The sequence below is a fragment of the Squalius cephalus genome (assembly GCF_949319135.1).
Source record: "Squalius cephalus genome assembly, chromosome: 2".
Classification (NCBI taxonomy): Eukaryota; Metazoa; Chordata; class Actinopteri; order Cypriniformes; family Leuciscidae; genus Squalius; species Squalius cephalus.
The window spans coordinates 34,343,223-34,359,788 of record NC_137123.1 but is presented as its reverse complement, the minus strand read 5'-3'; the positions used below and the strand labels follow the sequence as shown (position 1 = coordinate 34,359,788).

The 16,566-nt window shown below is 35.7% G+C and overlaps 2 protein-coding genes across 2 annotated transcripts; one reads left to right on the top strand and one right to left on the bottom strand.

Moving 5' to 3' along the window:
* Positions 1–631: 631 nt before the first annotated feature.
* Positions 632–7,982, bottom strand: alg11 (ALG11 alpha-1,2-mannosyltransferase). The gene is made up of 5 exons (XM_079851865.1): positions 7,519–7,982; positions 6,739–6,960; positions 4,474–4,845; positions 3,285–3,862; positions 632–2,818 (listed from the first exon to the last, which is right to left on the bottom strand). The coding sequence occupies exons 1-5, from the start codon at positions 7,563–7,565 to the stop codon at positions 2,535–2,537; spliced, it is 1,503 nt and encodes a 500-aa protein (XP_079707991.1). The 5' UTR covers positions 7,566–7,982; the 3' UTR covers positions 632–2,534.
* Positions 7,983–8,119: 137 nt separating this feature from the next.
* On the top strand, positions 8,120–14,203 carry cpb2 (carboxypeptidase B2 (plasma)). The gene is made up of 11 exons (XM_079851958.1): positions 8,120–8,797; positions 9,344–9,419; positions 9,948–10,072; positions 10,345–10,453; positions 10,542–10,643; positions 10,776–10,880; positions 12,808–12,918; positions 13,081–13,171; positions 13,296–13,498; positions 13,594–13,678; positions 13,784–14,203. The coding sequence occupies exons 1-11, from the start codon at positions 8,721–8,723 to the stop codon at positions 13,969–13,971; spliced, it is 1,272 nt and encodes a 423-aa protein (XP_079708084.1). The 5' UTR covers positions 8,120–8,720; the 3' UTR covers positions 13,972–14,203.
* Positions 14,204–16,566: the final 2,363 nt, after the last annotated feature.

The following is a 16,566-nucleotide window of genomic DNA, read 5'->3' as shown; positions in this document are numbered from 1 at the left end:
TGAATGTGTACAATTAACTGTAAAGATGTTGAACATTTGAATGCAATGTACTTGAAAAGCAGTTTAAATTACACAGTGCTACTGTAATGTAAATGATTTCATAGTAAATTAATCGTTTATTAATTCATTTATAATGTTACCATGTGACAATTATATTTAAATGCATAAAACTACTTTAAATGCTATAAAAAATAGTTTTTCTGGGTAAAAATATGAGTCACCTTATAATTTACAGTAATGCAGTGTTACAGAAGTTTCTGCATGATGGATATATTTTATTTAAATAGTTGATTCTTGTTTATTTATTTTATTATTATGCTTTTTAGTATTATGCATATAGATTCATTTATATTCTGTGATATGTTTGACAGTGCAAGAAACGCACTTCTGTTACACTTCTTTCTAAACAATAACTAAAACTGCTGATTTGCCCCCTACTCTTGGAAAAGTGAAATGCAATAGATTATTGCAAAGTAACCGTAGCAGCCCTCTTGTGATCACAGTCTGACTTTTCACAGTTGCCTTTCTATTTTGTCGGTCAAAGGGGAGCTGAACAGAGGAATGTCCAGTTCATCCATAACGCCGTCTAGAGGACTATGTGGCTAGTAAATAATTACAAACAAGAACATACTGGGGAGTGAGAAATTCAAGATTTAATGATGCATGAGATCAAGATATTTTCTTGACAGTGAAATGAGCAGACTGATGAACAGCGAACAGATGTCTAATTTTGTCATAAGCAAGTTAATTTGGTGATAGATCAGGTTCATGAATCATCAAATATGTTACAGCTTACTTTAAAAAAACATCCAACCCTGATAAATATTAATAAAAGTCAATTTCTGAAGGCACCGACCTTACAGTCTGTTAAACAACATTTTTGAACTTTTACACAGTTATTGTCCAGGAATAATGAAACTTATGTTCAAAGCTCATTTTGCCAGAGTTTGCGACACCATGTCCCAATAATGAAGGTGTTGCTAAACTATATGTGTAGTTACAATGGAATTTGTCATTAACAGCTTATTATAGAATTAGGAAACAGCAAAAATGTTAAAGGCAGAAATATCAAGCTATTGCTTTGGCCAAAGATTGCAATTAAAAAATTCTATAATAAATATTAAATTATAAATTAAAATCATACATTGGTAACACTTTATTTTGATGGTCCCTTTTGAACATTCTGTTGACTTTAAATAACTTTGCAACTACATGTCAACTCTCATTAGAGTATTAGTGGACTGTCTGCACTTCCCCTGATTTTTGAAAAATACCCTTGTTGCTTGAAGCATTCTTACATTTTTAATCACTGATGTTCAGGTTTTTGTAGAAACTGTCTCCATTTTCTCACTGGTTTCTATTGTGATACTCCAGTGGTGATTACCGGAAAATATTGGGTTTATAAGTGTTAATTCTCTGTAATGTTTAATACAGATATACTAAACGCTATGTAGTTAAACAACGATTTCTTCCTACGAGTCAGTTTCAATATTAATCAGCAAATTGTCAAATACATTTCTAATAGAAGAGCATAATCAACTTTAAAACATGAGATAAATCAGATTACTGCAGGTGGATGAGGCGTCTTTATCATGAGAAACCTTCCTAAACCTAAATATGAATTATCTAGAGGAACATTCAGATTTTAAAAGCTAAAGAATTCTGTTTAAATACTCTCAGTTCCCTCCTCCTGTCCCTGGGTACTATGCCCTGTTGAATTTGGCCCCTCTCTGTCGCTTTATCTAGTCTAGCCAGACACACACTGTTTACCTTACCCAGAATCTGTGTTCCTGGGATACCTTTTCTGTATAGCAGTTATATTGTAAAAAGAATTCTTATTTGTTACAGGAGGTTGGACAGCTGCATGTGACAATGCTAAGAATTGATCACAGCTCTGTCCAATGTGTATTAACACAGAAATATTGCTACTAAAAATGATGTGGGAAAAAGTCTTGTTATATTTCCAGACCACCATTCATATATCATTTAGTGTAATAAAAGATCAATCAACATAAAGCTAGTATAATGTTTCATCCTTCCAAGAGAAATATCACATTTTTTAACTCTTATTTGTAACTCTCTGAAACCTGTTACAACAAAACAACACAAACCTATTAGAATTATAAACAAACAAAATATATATCATATATAATGTACATAAAACAGGTAAGACAAAACAGCATGCGTTTTAAATTCAACTAAATCAGCTGCTTTCTGTTCATCTGCAGTGTGTAACTCTTTCATTCAATGTCACTCTTGCCTTTAAGCTAGCAGAAGGTGGCATCTCACCAGAACCAGCTTTTCCCATGATGCATCCCTTACTTTAGGGATGTTTTTTTAAATAAAGAGCAAATGTTCACAAGACAGGTCAGTATGAATTGCTCACTTCTGCTCTAGACATGGAATGATTCATAGTCAGCACTATGGGGCCAGCACAAGCTTGTGAACTAGACTGAACTATATCGGGTTGAGTCACTATAGTCCGTCAAGATAGAGACACGGTGAGAGTACCATGACTTCCTCCTCCATCGCTCTCATAGTCTCAGTGTTGACATTAGAGGCTCCACGGCTGCAAGAAATGAACCTTCAAACTCCTGGTCTGAGAAGCGGGTGACGGACAGACGGGCCCGGTGTCGGATCTCTAACCGAGCTGCAGGAGTCATAGAAAGGATTCGTTCCATGGCGTCTGCATAGGTGTCTTCATCATCTGCCAGGAAGCCGGTTGGACCGCCATCATAGGGAACTACAATGTCCAACTTCGGACCACCGGATTTGTGAGCCAGAATGATTGTTCCTGCAGCCATACACTCCACTACACCTGCGGAGAAGATGAGTGTTCTCAGTGTAACAGTCATGTAAATGCATTACTGTAGAGAAACTATGCTTCTCGCTTTTAACATTAGTTAATGCATTATCTCACATTAACTAACACTGAAACGTATATATTAACCGTGTTAACGTTAGTTAATAACAATGTTCATGTAACTAATGTTGACAGATACAACTTTTTACCTTAAAAATGTCTTAGTGAATGTTGAGATGAACATTAACTAAGATTGCGAAATGCAGTAAAACTTTTGTTCATGTAAACTAATAATGCTAACAAATGAAATAATTTCATAATAAATTTAATATCTGGTTGAAAATTAAAATATATGTACATTTGATAGACATTTTACTTACACTTATACAAACATTGATTATTTAGTTACTTGTTCCACAAAGTACATTTATCTACTGTTTTGAGAAAGAACTTGCTGAGAGTATGATATTTGTTATCTTACCAATACCGAAATGTTCATTCCACATTGTGTGCAACCCAATCGTGGCATCTGTTAAATCTTTCTTCAGTTCCTCAAATGGGATATTAAGTTTAAACTCCACCCTATCTGCTACGCCCAGCTCCTGACACAATCCCCTCAGCATCAGTACTCGGTCTTCATCTTCCTGGTTACGACATCCACCAATCAACACCAGCTTCACGATCTCTCGACCCGCAGGCTCCGCCCCCTTCCTGTCCAGAAGTTTTCTAAAAGCCCTGATCTGCAGCTGATGGTCTTTTTCAGGCCGGAACTGACCCACCGAGACCACACAGTGACACTTCTTGGCTTCTTTCGCTTCATCCTCTTCTCCAATAGCGATGTCCAGGAAGGCCTGAACGTCACATGGTGGGTAGACCACATTCGTGCGGTTAGGAGCGCGCCACAGAGCCAGAATGTGACCTAATGTCCAGGTGGAATTTACCATGACCACTTCACTACAGGAGCCAGCTAGACCGTACAGCAGTGCGAAGACACAGTAGTAAATCACTTTGATGGCACTCAGTACAGGGTTACTGGAGATGTAGTCAGCATTATTGAACCTAGAATGCACAAATGTAATTGCAAATTTATATAAGCCAATAATATACACTATCAATCAAAAGAAAAAAAGTCTCTTCTACCCACCATGGCTGCATTTATTTGATCAAAAATACACTAAAACAGTAATATTGTGAAATATTATATACCAAACAATTTACATGATTGTTCAAGTCGTTCGTAATTTACTGGATAAGGATTAAGGATAATGATTTTTATTTTTTGTACCACAATTTCAAACCCGATAAAATATTTTAGAGCTTTAGCATAATTATAAATATATATATATATATAATTATTTTAAAAATGGGCAAGGAATTTTAAGATTTTATTTGCATAGCTTTTCCAGGTCTAGAATCACACTTTGAAAATTAGGCTTCCTTTTAATACTTATTTTAAATGAAAATGTTTTATATCAAGGCCCTGTTGTAAGTTCAGGTTCAGAACTACTGCACTAATTCATAATACAAAAAAATAAGTTCATTAAGAATGCAAATAGGGTCAGTTTTGAACTAGCATTCTTTTAACCCCAACATCAGCCAAAAACTAAAGTTTTGAATCATTAAAAATTCAACTGTGGAATCACTTAAATTCAGTAACATTAATGACTAACCTTGGGTTTCTTTCTCGAACCACAGACAGCATATCAGTGCTGATGGTTGGGTAGTGCACATAGCTTCCCACATGACATCCACCCAGATAACGGAACACAGGTAAGGTGAAGGCATAGCCCATTGAGTCGATGTAGATGTCTGGAACAAACTCAGTCAATGCCTCCCACCCCAGGAAGATGGAGCCCACGCTCTGCCCCAGAAGGGTGAAGTGTGGGTAAAGTTTTGCCTCCACCAGGAGACGATGTCTCAAGAAGACAAACTTAACAGCTCGGGGGAGTCTGATGTTGAAGCGCCGCCGTGCTCCATCTAAAATCTCTTCTGCTGTCACGCCCTGATCACCTGTGTAGACCACGAAGGAAACATCTGGGTACCTATGTGAATATACGGGAATAAATAAGGTATGAATCCTGAAATCATGCGTAGTCTTTCATTATGTAATAAACTGCTGCTAAAGCCCAGCCATGTTGATCCATGCATTTCAAGACAGCTTCACTCAAATGCCAGAACTTTATACATTTATATAAGGGTCAGCGATGTACCATGCTCACTTTGCTGTCCTAAGCAAATATAAGACTATAGCTTTTAAATCAAAATATGCCTAGTGATTCAACTATATAGTCTTATCCTACATTTTCATGAGCGATTATATTTTAAAGACAATATTAAAAAAATGTCATGCTCGATAACAGTTCACACCTAAAGTAAAACTAAATAAATAAGTCCATCCATCTATCGGGCACACACTGAGAAATGAGGGAGGGGGGGGACAAAAAAAACAATCAGAATGATCTAGAAATAATTTCATAAAATTAATGATATATATTTAATTTAATTGTAATACTTGAAAGACTTTTATCGCTACACTATTATCCTTTCAATGTCATCCAGGATAACAGACATCCTAGGGCAGGTTTCATCCTGATTCATTATGATGACAAATGACAGAAAGTTTAAACATTAAGGAGGATCCTTAAAGGGGAGTACGATGCAAAACTCCAATCCGATTCAAAACTTGAGAAAGGCCAAAGGACACATCCGCTAGCGAGAGGCTAACCAAACAGCACTACCTCCTCTCCACGATGCCCGAAAAACACACACTTTTCTCACGAAATCCACCCGCAATGACTGCCTCCAACGGGAAAGTAGCGCACACTCTTCAGTTGAACATGACCGCCACTATACTCTTTAAAACCATGACCCTATACTCATTTCCGTTGTTAATTTCTTCTCCTCCAATCCTGCCAGAGTATAGTTTTTTGGGAGGACATGACAGAAAATGAAAGTACTTAAAGGGGCAGTACAGAAAAATATCTGTATTGCTACAAGTTCACCCAAAAATGAAAATTCTGTCAGTAATTACTCACCCTCATGTTGTTCCAACCCCGTGAGACTTTCATTCATCTTTGGAATACAAATTAAGATATTTTTGATGAAATCTGAGAGCTGGATTATTCCTTAGATTCCTTGGATAGTCACTTGGACTATTTTAACGATATTTTTACTAACTTTTCTGAACCAGCAGAATGAAATTGCCAAGAATCCTATGAAGGAGTGAGACAGCTCTCAGATTTCATCAAAAATATCTTAATTTGTGTTTCGAAGATGAACGAAAGTCTTGGGGTTGGAACAACATGAGGGTGAGTAATTACTGACAGAAGTTTCATTTTTGGGTGAACTAACCCTTTAAGCTCTGTGCAGAATTTTTGATTCTTTTTTTTTTGGAACCAAATACACTGTGGTGCAAGTTTCCACGTCATGTATAGGACATCATTAAATAATGTTTTATATTTCACTTGAAATACGATATTAAGTTGAATTTAAGTGCATAAACGTCATGTTTTTTGAAAGTGGTGGTATAGTTTTCCATGGACAACCAACTAATGGGCCGGTTTAAAAGATTCATATTATGTTGAGAACACTGCAGTCATACATGATCATTTTAAGACTTTACAAGAAATCTTCTGAATAATTACCATCCTTAGCTTTTGATCTGGTAGAAGTTATCATCATCATATGGAATCATTATAAATATGTATTTCTATATGACATTTTCAATGACTAAATTCAAACAACCATACAATAAAATATGTAACTAAAAAATAGAATACAAGCTTAAAAATATAACAGTTTCAATATAGTTAACAATTATTGAAATTATAGCTTTAGTGCTTTTTTTTTTGTGTGCTGTCACTCCTTATTTGTCACTGACCCATAAATGCCTGGTCAAATAAATGGCCCACTCTAAAAGAGCTGATATAGCTGACCTGTTTTGAAGAGCACGTAAAGCACACCACAGCACCCTCTCTCCTCCTCCTCCCGCATTGCAGTATGGGTGGAAGAAGGCCACGGCAGGCTGGCCATCCTGAACTCTCCTGGTTTTCCTCTTCATCTGCAGCCAGGCTCTCACCCCCATGATGAAGAGGAAGAGGATGGCTGTCAGGACAAGACTCAGATAGAAGCATGGTAACAGCAGTGTCCACAATAACCTGTGGAAGGCAAAAGTCACATAGAATAATCCATCTTTCCCAGTAATAGCAGTTGGCATACAAAAGGTTTCCTAATAAAAAGTTAGTGCATAGACATGATCACAAAACTAATTCTAACGAATTATGTTATAGATTTCCTATACATCCTCTAACATAATTTGTACTGATTAATAAGCCACTTGTAGAAGGCTGAACAATTTGGTTTTTTTTTTTATTATTATTATTATCATTATCATCATCATCATCATCATATAAATGTGGGTGATCACACTTGGGTTTAAAGTGACTTTATGACATGAAAACATTCAACATCATCAGAAATACTGTGAATGTCTTAAGTATTGCAATTATACAAAACTACAGATTAGCATCCACCAATGTGTTTTAATGTTTCAAAAATACATAAATGTATCCATCTATTCAATCTAAACAGAAAATAAACCGACAAAGAAGACTTTGATATACATTCGTACTGTAACAGCAGCTCACTGGATTTCACTTATTCGACACTAGCTTGCACAATCTATAAAAAATTAATACATACTTTAAAATTATTACCTGATTAAATCGCACAGGCAGAGAGACAGGTGATCGTGCGCTGACATCTTTACCAAAATGACAACACATCACTCGTCAGAACCCGGAAATGCTTACCACTGGTCGGCTGAACTCATAGACAGTAAAAGAAATGGACACAGCGACCCCATTGGAACTCAATTGAGACAAGTGAAGCCCATTTTTAGCGATTTCTTAGCACTTCCTTTCCTGACGCGCAGACTCAAACCGAGCAAAGCGTTACACGGACCACGTGAGCAACCCGTCTGTCTTCTAGTAGCTGTTCCAAGAGAAATCTGAATCATTCCCTTCCGAATCTTGCAGAGACGGAGAGTGTGAGTAGGAATTGTCCATGAGCATGGAGCAGGATCAACGTTTGCTAGGTATTCTGATTAATTATATTGTCATTTTGCCTCTACGTCCCCCCGATTGCCAGCGAGCTTCTCCTCCTGTCCATACGGTAATCTCTCTAATGTGCGACAAAGAGTCGCTTGGTTATGACGCAATCGTTAGCCTACTTTTACAAAAACTGCTTCTACGGGGCCATAACATAAGCTACAAGGTAATGGAGCATTTTATACATTGTCGTGTTTCTTTAGAAATAAAAAATGGACAAATGGAGTCTTCAAACGCCTCAGATGTAAAGTTATTCGCTGTCAAAGTGACGCCAAAATGAATGGAAGTCAATGGGATTGCTAACGCAAGTGAAGTTCCGCTCAAGATGGCGGCACCCGGCCGACTTCAACTTCCGGTCGACTTCCTTCCCGCTTGGGGCTGAACTGGCTGAACATTGTTTTTCACTTTTTCTAGTGTTTAATTGTGGTTGTCAAACTGCTTTTCTGCCACCTACTGCACTGGAGCCTTACAGTACATCATCCGTTTCGTTTCTGCGTCCTGTTGTCAAAATCTGCCACCTAGTGTTAAGATTTATGGTTGACTTCTACCCTATATGTTTTGCTCATCGCAGGCAAGAAATGTTCAGATTTACTATTAAAATTGAATGATGACACCATTTGTTTTCATATCATAATAAAAAAATAAAAAAAATGCAGTTCTTATAAACATTTTACAAACATTTGAAATAGGCTGCACCAAGCCAATTCAAAGTACATTTTAACCAGCAAACAAACAATTCTAGATCAATACTGACCTCTTACCGTGTCTACATTATTGCACAAACTATTTGGAGACAGAACAAAAAAAAAATGAGGCCCCTTATACCACTGGCTTGCTTGATATGTTTTAACATCTTTCTTGAGAAATGTATCTGCAAATCAGAACAGTAAGTCAATTCTTTTCTTTTTTTTCTTTAAATAATGCAGTATACAGTTATATTAATTATTAATTGAGTTGTTGGCTGTAGCAACACCCAGTACCAAAAACCTCTGTAATATGTCAACATTTAGTAAGCTAAGAGGTTTTCATAGTGTTTTATAATTGTTTATTGTAATTCATGTGAAATCTTCCTGTAAACAATGAAGCTTCTTACTGGAGAAAAAAAAAGAAGCATCTCACCAATATATGTTCCAATGCAATTTTTTTTATTCAACATTTAAAAATATTTCCTTGAATGTGCGTCCGTTAAATGTGGATATACAAACATTGTAGCTCTGATGGATTACTGTTAAAATACAAGTGTTATGATGTTATGGCAGCCAAATGTTTTAAATGAACAGAAATCACATCCTTTGCTGAAGTGGTTATTGTGAATAATTATGTATCCATATTTTTCTTGCATGTGATTAGATTTTTTTTTCTTAACACTATTGCCCCTTCATCTGCATATAACAATTAAAATGATTGCTGCTGTTTCCCTATTCATGCACAGTGACCAGGTTTTGTCCATCACTGTATCCACACAGGAACATGTGGACACAGTGCGGAACATGACAAGTCACAATGAGGTGAGAGGTTATTTATTGCCATCTGTTGACTGGCATTCTGTCAGTGGACGATTGTGAATATCGGTAACACTTTACAATAAGGTTTTTATTAGTTAACATGAACTAAGAATCAACAATACTTCTACAGCATTTATTAATCTTAGTTAAAATGAATTTCAACATTTACTAATACATTTCTAAAATCAAACGTTGTATTTCTTAAAATTAGTTAATGCACTGTGAGGTAACAAACAATGAACAACTGTTTTTATAAGCTAACATTAACAAAGATGAATAAATACAGGAACAAATGTATTGCTCATTGTTAGTTTATGTTAGTATATTATCTAATGTTAACTAATGAACCTTATTGTAAAGTGTTACCTGAATATCAAATTTGAGATGCAATATACTGTAGTTACACAAGAAGTTAAGTAAGAATCATTTTACAAATATTGGCGGTTAATTGATTTGATTTATTGAACTGACCCTCAGTCTGCTCCTGTGAGTTTCAGCTGACATGTAAACTTATGTTCTGTGCTTGTTCAGACAGTATTGTGGCAACCTGCTTCGCCCAGTTACATTACAACAAATACTGAGGTTCACCTTTACATTCAGTCAACAAGTGTGGAGTTTGTCACTGAACTTCTACGCAAACATGGCATTACTTATAGGTATGCAAATCTGTTCAGTTTGTTGGATTGTGGATATATATATATATATATATATATATATATATATATATATATATATATATATATATATATATATATATATATATAATGAACCTTTAAGGGAGCTTTTTTGTTTATTTATTATGATTATTTAAATGAGTCTTCGCATTTATACTTATGGCTATTATGTTCAGAATTGATCTGATGTCTGCATGTTAAAAAGCAACTGATTGATTTTTAAGACTCGGATCTGGTTTTTGATATTTGTGCAGAGTTCTTTTGGAAAACACACCAGCACTGGTTGAGATGCAGACCAGAAACGATACATCAGATCCCCGGAGTGGAGGCGTGTTCTACGAGAGATATCATTCCTTAGAAGATGTAAATTGACAAAAAAAAATGAAAATTTACCTCAACCTTTGCATTCATTTAACTGAAAATGACAATTTGATCAACTTTTTTCTCTCAGATCTATTACTGGATAAATAAGACCAACCAAGATCATTCAGACATGGTGAAAGTTATTCTTATTGGGTCATCTTCTGAGAAGCGGCCACTCTATGTTATAAAGGTGCACTCATTGTATTAAGGATTGATTTACTAGAGATCTGAGTGTTCAATGAATATATTTTTCAGACGCATTACAGACACATCCACAATTTAAATGATGACTATAGTCTGGTTGTCTGTCTTCATGCTGCAGCTGTCAGGCAGGAGAGATGAGGTGAAGAGGGCCATGTGGTTGGACTGTGGGATTCATGCACGGGAGTGGATTGCTCCAGCCTTTTGCATGTGGTTTGTCAAATATGTTAGTATAAAGTGTTCAATCTCCTTTCAGCATTATAGCTTAAGCCTTAACCTAAGCTGTCTGTGTCATGCTTTTCACGCTCAGAGTCACTGTGATTTTGCTAAGTAAGAAATGTTCCTGGATCAAAATCTTTTGTTAATCCTGGAACAACAATCCTGTCCAAAAACATAGTTCAAACCTTATTCTTACCCCTAAATCTAAACCTATAAGGTATCCCTAAAATCTGAGGGAAATGATAGTTGAATAACACTGATGTAGAAGCACCTAACCCATGTTGTAAGCCTAAACTTGACATTAACTGTAAACCTATCCCTCAGATCTGATTGGTTGATTGGAATGTTGTATGTATCAACAAGGATGTTGATCCAGGAACATGTTTTGGTGTTCTTGGTGAAATCACGCTAACCCCCTATCCCCACCCCTAAACCTAATTTATCTCTAAAATCAAAGAGAAATGATAGGTGAATAACACTGGTGTAAAAGCATCTAACCCTGGTCGTAAGCCTAAACTTGACATAATGTGAACTTGTCCCTCGAATCTGATTGGTTGATTGGAATGTTGTTCCAGGATCAGCAAATATGTTGAAATCACGTTCACCCTTCTTCACCAACCTCTTTAAGCCATTTAATCATTTTAACCAATTTCTACTTTCCATTTGCACATGATTTGGATAAAACTCTATATTATATTAAATAACATCTTGAAGAGTCCCACGTCAGTTTGAGTTTTGCATGTTTAAACTGTATTTTTTTTTTTTTTTTTTTGCCAGTCTTGAAGGCAGATTTCACGATCTTGGCTAATGCACTAATCAAGGCCAGATTAGCGTAGGTCATGTGATGGATTTTTTAATTAATCATAACTAACATTTATTTTTCTTGCAGGAACAACATTCATATGCTTTTGAATTTTAAATGTATGTTTCCCCTTTGGCTAAAACTTTATGGTAGTGTGAGAGTAAAAATAACAAATATGGGAAATGAAACTAGACAGATGTCTAAACTTCAAAACTTGTGATTATAAAGTAATCATTAAAAAAGAGTTTGCTTTTACCTAGTAGCAAGAGGGTTTGCATATGAAGAACCAATCAAATTGTAGGGAAATTATGTAATGTATCATTTCATTTATGCCATGCTCCTTTATAAAACCTATTGTATTCGTGTTTGCTGGTGGGGTTCTCTCTGAAATTTGTCTGAGCTCGGGATCTCTCCCGGCCGTGATTAAAGCATTTAGAGGACTTTTGCTGAAGTCTGTCTGTTTATCATTGCTGTGCAGCAAGTTAGTTAGGGAAGCAAGTTAGTTAGGGGAACAAGTTAGGGATTACTAACTCAGCCAACGTCGACTGTAGATGAGACCCAGAGAAACTAACGTTGACTGTAGCTGTTCGGGGGTCGTTGATTGTAGACGAGACCCAGGTATACTTAGGTCAGGTGCGAAATAGGTTTAGGAAAAATCTACCACAGTCACTTAAAGGTAACATTAGCGTTGTTTTGGAAATGTGCTTTGGGTTGTTGTCCAGTTAGAAATCATTTCTGTTCACATTTCAACTGGTTTGCATGTATTTGGCTCAATCCACGCTGATCATTATGCCAGTATGCTTGGTCTCTCTCCGTAGATATTGCTTGTGCCTTGAGTGTGTGCCATTTCAGCAACAGAACCCATGCAGCAACTCTCATAGTTTCCCCTCTTGTCCTGCTGCTCCATTCTTTATAATGGATTACCTTGCTTGACTTTGTGGTTCTGTGCCTTTATTTGACCTTGACATATAGCAGATTGAGAAATACATCTTTACAAGCTTTCACGACCAGTAATTGTTCAATAAATTGGAGCAAATTAGAGCAATTATGGGAAATCTAATGAAAAGTTTTTTTTTCTGTTTTTTTGTTGTTGTTGTTCTTGTTGTTGTTGTTGTTGTTGTTGTTTTGCCAGGCAATAGAATTTTACAACCAGAACACTGAAATCACAGAGATGCTGAACAACATGGACATTTACGTCTTGACAGTCATGAACCCAGATGGATACAAGTACACGTGGACAACAGTAATATGTTAAAATTATTATTATTTCCAGTGCATTTAATATGCTGTTGAAATTATAATAATACATAGTTTTAGTATATATTATTAATTACTTTTTCGAAAAAAATCCTTATGACATTAATCTTATCTTGAGCAACATTACCATTTCTCATTTACCAACAAGGATCGTATGTGGAGGAAAAACCGCTCTGTTAACGAAGACAGCGAGTGTGCTGGAGCCGATTTGAACAGAAATTTTGATGCAAACTGGTGCAGTGAGTTCCAAATACTAAACCTCCATTAAAAACAACTGTTATAATTTTACTTTTTTCTCAAAAAAGATATTTCTGTTTTGAATTGATATTACTCCTGGTTTAATTCTTCCACTCTGTTCTAAAGCGAAGGGTGCCTCCAGTAATCCATGTGATCCTACATATTGCGGTCAGTTCCCAGAGTCTGAACCAGAGACTCAGGCCGTGGCCCAGTTCCTGCGCTCACATAAGGACACAGTCAAACTGTACCTCTCCATTCACTCCTACTCTCAGATGCTTCTGTTTCCTTACTCCTGTTCCTATGATGAGGCTCCAAACCACAATGAGTTGGTGTGTGATGAAGTTAATGCATGAGCGTTTGTGTTTGTGGTGGGACATTCTAGTAAATAATGTTTTTTTAAACTTCTATAACTTCTTTCTGACAGTTTGAACTTGTTAAGGAAGCTTCAACAAAAATACGCAGATACTACAGGAATATCTATAAATATGGTCCGGGTGCAAAAACCATTTGTAAGCTTTCTGCTGTTCTTAGAATACAAATATTTTATTGATAACTGTATTTGAACTTTTGCCTTTTTCTTTGTTATATTAATACTTCTGTTTTTCTTTCACAAGATTTAGCCCCAGGAGGCTCTGATGACTGGGCGTATAATCTTGGGATAAAATATTCCTTCACCTTTGAGCTTCAGGATCGTGGTCGATATGGGTTTCTTCTTCCTCCCAGCTTTATCCCTCAGGCCTGTAATGAGGCTCTACTGGCATCAAAGATCATAGCCTTACATGTGATCAAGAAAACTCAATAAAGGGCTTCCATCAACAACCTGAGCACACAGTACAGATTCAGATTCTTAACTTTTAGTCTAAACTAAACAAAATGTGTACTTAAAATGTGCTAACATCAACTGATAACTTTTTTTAGAGTGAGGTTATTGTTTTGTGTGTATGCAAGTGTGTTCTAATATACCAAGTAGCCTATCATAATATACTACAGCTGTTTTTACCACAATAAAACATTGTTCACACGGTATTGGTCTCTAATTTGCTTCTTAATACATTCAGTTTCAGAATAATGGTCAAGAAAGTCAAGAAAACAAACAAGTGGAAGTATGGCCAAAGTCTTTGGAATGGCATAATGGCATCAATATCTACACACACAAATATATATATATATATATATATATATATATATATATATATATACAGGCTGATAGACCATAGGCTGGTCTCTTTCGAGTGGGTGCTCCCTGTGGGGAGGCGACAGGCACAGGTGCTTCTTCTGGGGATGAGGACGTAGGTTCTTCTTCTTGGGGACGAGGCAAGCCCAGGTGCATTTTAAGGGGACAAGGAGGGCACTGGTGCTTCCTCTGGGGACAAGGCAGACAAAGGTGTTGATCATGTTGTACTTGGTGAAATCATGTTCACCGATGCTTATCAGTTTTGGAGCAAGGTGATAAGAAGTAAAAATAAATAGCAGTTTAAACAGCTCTTAAACCCATCTCTTTAATATATTTGTGTGTAATAATCTTGAAAAAGTCTAAGATCTTTACAAGATCCCATTGCAAAGCCTACAAGACATTGCCAAACAAGTTTTTGTCTCATTTAGATATAAAAATACACATGCCATTATATGTGACTGCCATGAACAGATCTGAACTTGCCATTGGAGGAAATAAATTAAAATGATGATGAGGGAGAAGAGAGAGTACGTGTTCATTTAGCACATGTTAATTAATAGTACTTAAATGTATAATTACACTGTAACAAGGACATCTTTAAATAGAGTAACCCTTTATTAATAGCATAACATGATATAATAAAAAATATATATAAAAAGGTAAAACACTAAACTTCTTTACAAATTGAGTGCCTTGATCTGTTAAGAGGGCACTCCAAATTTGTTTTCAGTGGGAAAGCCTAACAACACTTTGTAATAACTATGTACTGCTTCTTTTGTTGGTGTGAGCTTTCCCTCTAAATCCATCCCTACAATCTCCCATGGCTGGACCACCTGATAAACATTCATGCTCAAAATATACATGTAAGATTGCTATCATAAATTAAAAACATTCCTTGTGTTCTTCATACAAACATGACTAACCACAACAGGTATGATGTGAAACAATTCAACAATCAATACAAGTTAAAATAACACCAATACGACCATTTCTCTGTGCAATGTTGAAAATGAATGAGGCAAAAGTGAAAGAGCTGACTGAATTTAAAAGTTTAAGATATCAAGATATCATTCATTTGGATTCTTCAGAGAAAAGAGTAAAAAATAATCTCTTCAGAGTAAAAAAAAAACACCCTCAATGGAAATACAGTATATAACACACTAAGTATTCACATAATTAAATTCCACACAGACAATGGTCATTCAAAGAGCTTGCTTGTGGCATAGTTTTTTTAATGCCACAATAAGCACCTACTGTGAAAGTCCTCAAACATTTCTTGGGTACTTTTTTGTTGTTTTAGTTGTTGTTGTCCACTTTTGCCATATATTAGGCTACCATATATTAATACAGAATACAAAACTTTGTTGATCATTAAAGTAATGATCATTATAGTGAAGTAAATGACATATTAATAATAATGAAGCTTTTAGCCCTTCTGAGTAACAGGAATTTGTTGTGAAAGACCCTCAGATATCTTTCCAAAACTTTTAAATTCAGTCAATGCTTTCACTTTTGCCTCATTCATTTTTAACTTGTTATTCATTTTGTCATTACCTTGTTATTTTAACTTGTATGTTGAATTGTATCATACTTTAGATGACATGTAATTGTGCACCACTGGTCTCTGCCTTCTCATTTACATTGGAGGGCCTTTATGTGATTTCAACATAGCCTTGGTCTCAGATTGATCATAAAAAAATGTGGCTTGCTGCTTACTTTTTACTTTTAAGTTGTAAAGGTTGTATGTGAAATTGTTTTTAATCCAGGTAAACAATAGAAATCTATAAGAAAAGGCTCTTGCATCATATTTAAGCTTGCTATTTGCCAAATAAGCCTGAGACTGTGGCACAGAATAATTAGTAAAATCCCTATTACTTTGGCCAATTAGTGTCCTGCCTTCTCCATAAACACATTTGTGAAAAAAAAGAAGAAAAAAAAACTTTAACAAAAAATTGCTCACTTTATTCTGTTAATATAGGCCTATGCAAAATATCCCCATGAGCGACATTTATCGGAAAAATAAATGTGCAAAACATTATGTGGCCAAATATTTTAGCCACTTAATTAAAATGTCAAGATTTAAATTGTCATGGTAATTAGCTTGTAGAATGGAACTAAATGTTGCAAAAGTAGCCTACTGTAGGGTTGCTATTTATTTACATTATAGCATGTTTTTAACCATATGGAGTAGTATAAAAATAAATAAATAAAAATATTAAGAAT